A 1701-nucleotide genomic window follows, 5' to 3' on the forward strand; every position below is an offset into this window, starting at 1 on the left:
GCCTATTTTCCTTTTCTGCTTCATCCACTTCATTAGAATAATTAAAACACTCAACTTTATTTCTGAACTGGTGGTGGTGCAAGTTCTGATGCATCAAGGTCTGGGTAGCACAGAGCATAAACGATGAAATTTGTGTTTTTATTGGAAGTTCATTTAAAAATTATTACTTTCCAGCAACATTTATTTAAACTAAACAATCTGGATTCTGCACTACAGTTACCAGCACCTTTATGAATAACAAACCTAAGAAAATCTGGGTTTATTATAAATCTGGGTTTATTATAATTCAAAAATGTTCAGGCTGACAGTGATTGACACTGGCACTGTTTCTTGCCCAAACCCTTGTATTTATCCAATTCTGCTGAACTCAGTTTAATTTCACATGAGTTGATCTGTTAATCTCTGGGGGAAGTTCATATTTTGAGTTTCACATAGTTTTTACATTTTGTGTTTTGTAAATGTTTTAGCACAGCAATTTCAAGCTCTGTTTGTGTCATTATTCTGCTCCAACACAACCAAAGCACAAAAATACCACCCTGAGTAAATCCCACAAACATTTTATGTCATGTGAGTCCCTGCAGCTGCATTCAATGCCTCGTGGCGTGCAAAACACAATATTTCATTAAAAAAAAAAATCTTAAATGCTATGCTGCACTAGTCATAATAAACAGAGAAAAAAAAAATTATAGCAAAACAAAAACAAAACAAAACAAAACAAAAAAAAAAAAACAGGAAAGTAATAAACAGAGAAAAAAAATTATAGCAAAACAAAACAAAAAACAAACAAACAAACAAACAAAAAAAACAGGAAAGGAAATAAACATTTGTGTGCATTTCAGTGAGCTCCGAGCAAGTAAAATTGACATTTTAGCAGAGTTAAGAGCAGCTCTCCAGCAAGTTCTCCTATCAGGACGGCACCAGGACATTTATAAATCCACACAAACCTCCCCACGCACGACACAAAGGCTTTTCCCGAACTTCCAGAACAAACCCCAGCCTTCCCTAGAGCCGGGGCACCAGCCCGGCCAGGAACCGCAACCACAACAACGCCACAAGGGAACTTTTCTCGCTTTATTTTTGACACCTCGGCGAAGAGGCACAAGAGGAGGGCAGGGGGAAGGGCTGTGCCCGGGGGAGGAGCAGCAGGCGGTGACAGCCCCGGCTCAGCCCCGCAGAACCTTCACCGCGACCCCGTTTGGCATTGTCCCCCCTTCCTCCTCCTCCTCCTCCTCGTCCTGCCTCGCCTTCCACCCACTCCTTTCTTCCACGGGATGCCAATTTCTTCCGCAAATCAAATTACACTTAAGATCCGCGGTAAATGCCAATTAAAATTATTAACTGGGAGAGCCCAGGGCAGCGTCCCGCACACGGACACCCGCCCATCTCCGTGCCCAGGATCCCGCCCCGCTGCCCCTCCCCGCCGATCCCCGGTGTCCCCGCGCCGCGGAGGCGCTGGCGGGCGCTCCCCGTTCACCTGCAGCAGCTGGAAGAGCCCCCGCTCCTCCGCGTAGGCGCCCGCGGGCGGCGGCCACGGCCGGGCCGCGTCCTCCGCCATGGCCGCCCCTAGCAACGCCACTCGTTGCTAAGGAGGCGTCATCACCGCGCGACGGGAAGCGGCCAATCGCCATACAGGGGCGTGGCCACGGCAGCGTTTACAGCAACGTGATTGGGGGAGACGTCACGGAGCGCCGGCGGTTGCCA

The 1701-nt window shown here is 47.7% G+C and overlaps 1 protein-coding gene across 5 annotated transcripts in view; it reads right to left on the reverse strand.

Moving 5' to 3' along the window:
• AK8 (adenylate kinase 8) overlaps positions 1-1561 on the reverse strand; it is a 66173-nt gene extending 64612 nt beyond the window's left edge. For 4 of the 5 annotated variants that reach the window (XM_039720260.1, XM_039720255.1, XM_039720253.1 and 1 more), the window contains exon 1: positions 1475-1561. In XM_039720260.1, the coding sequence (XP_039576194.1) occupies positions 1475-1555 (81 nt within the window). In that variant the 5' untranslated portion in view covers positions 1556-1561. The remainder of the gene's footprint in view (positions 1-1474) is intronic. The other variant, XM_039720257.1, reaches the window with a different exon arrangement.
• Positions 1562-1701: the final 140 nt, after the last annotated feature.

The sequence above is a fragment of the Passer montanus genome, unplaced genomic scaffold (genome assembly GCF_014805655.1).
Source record: "Passer montanus isolate IOZ18808 unplaced genomic scaffold, ASM1480565v1 scaffold43, whole genome shotgun sequence".
Lineage (NCBI taxonomy): Eukaryota > Metazoa > Chordata > Aves > Passeriformes > Passeridae > Passer > Passer montanus.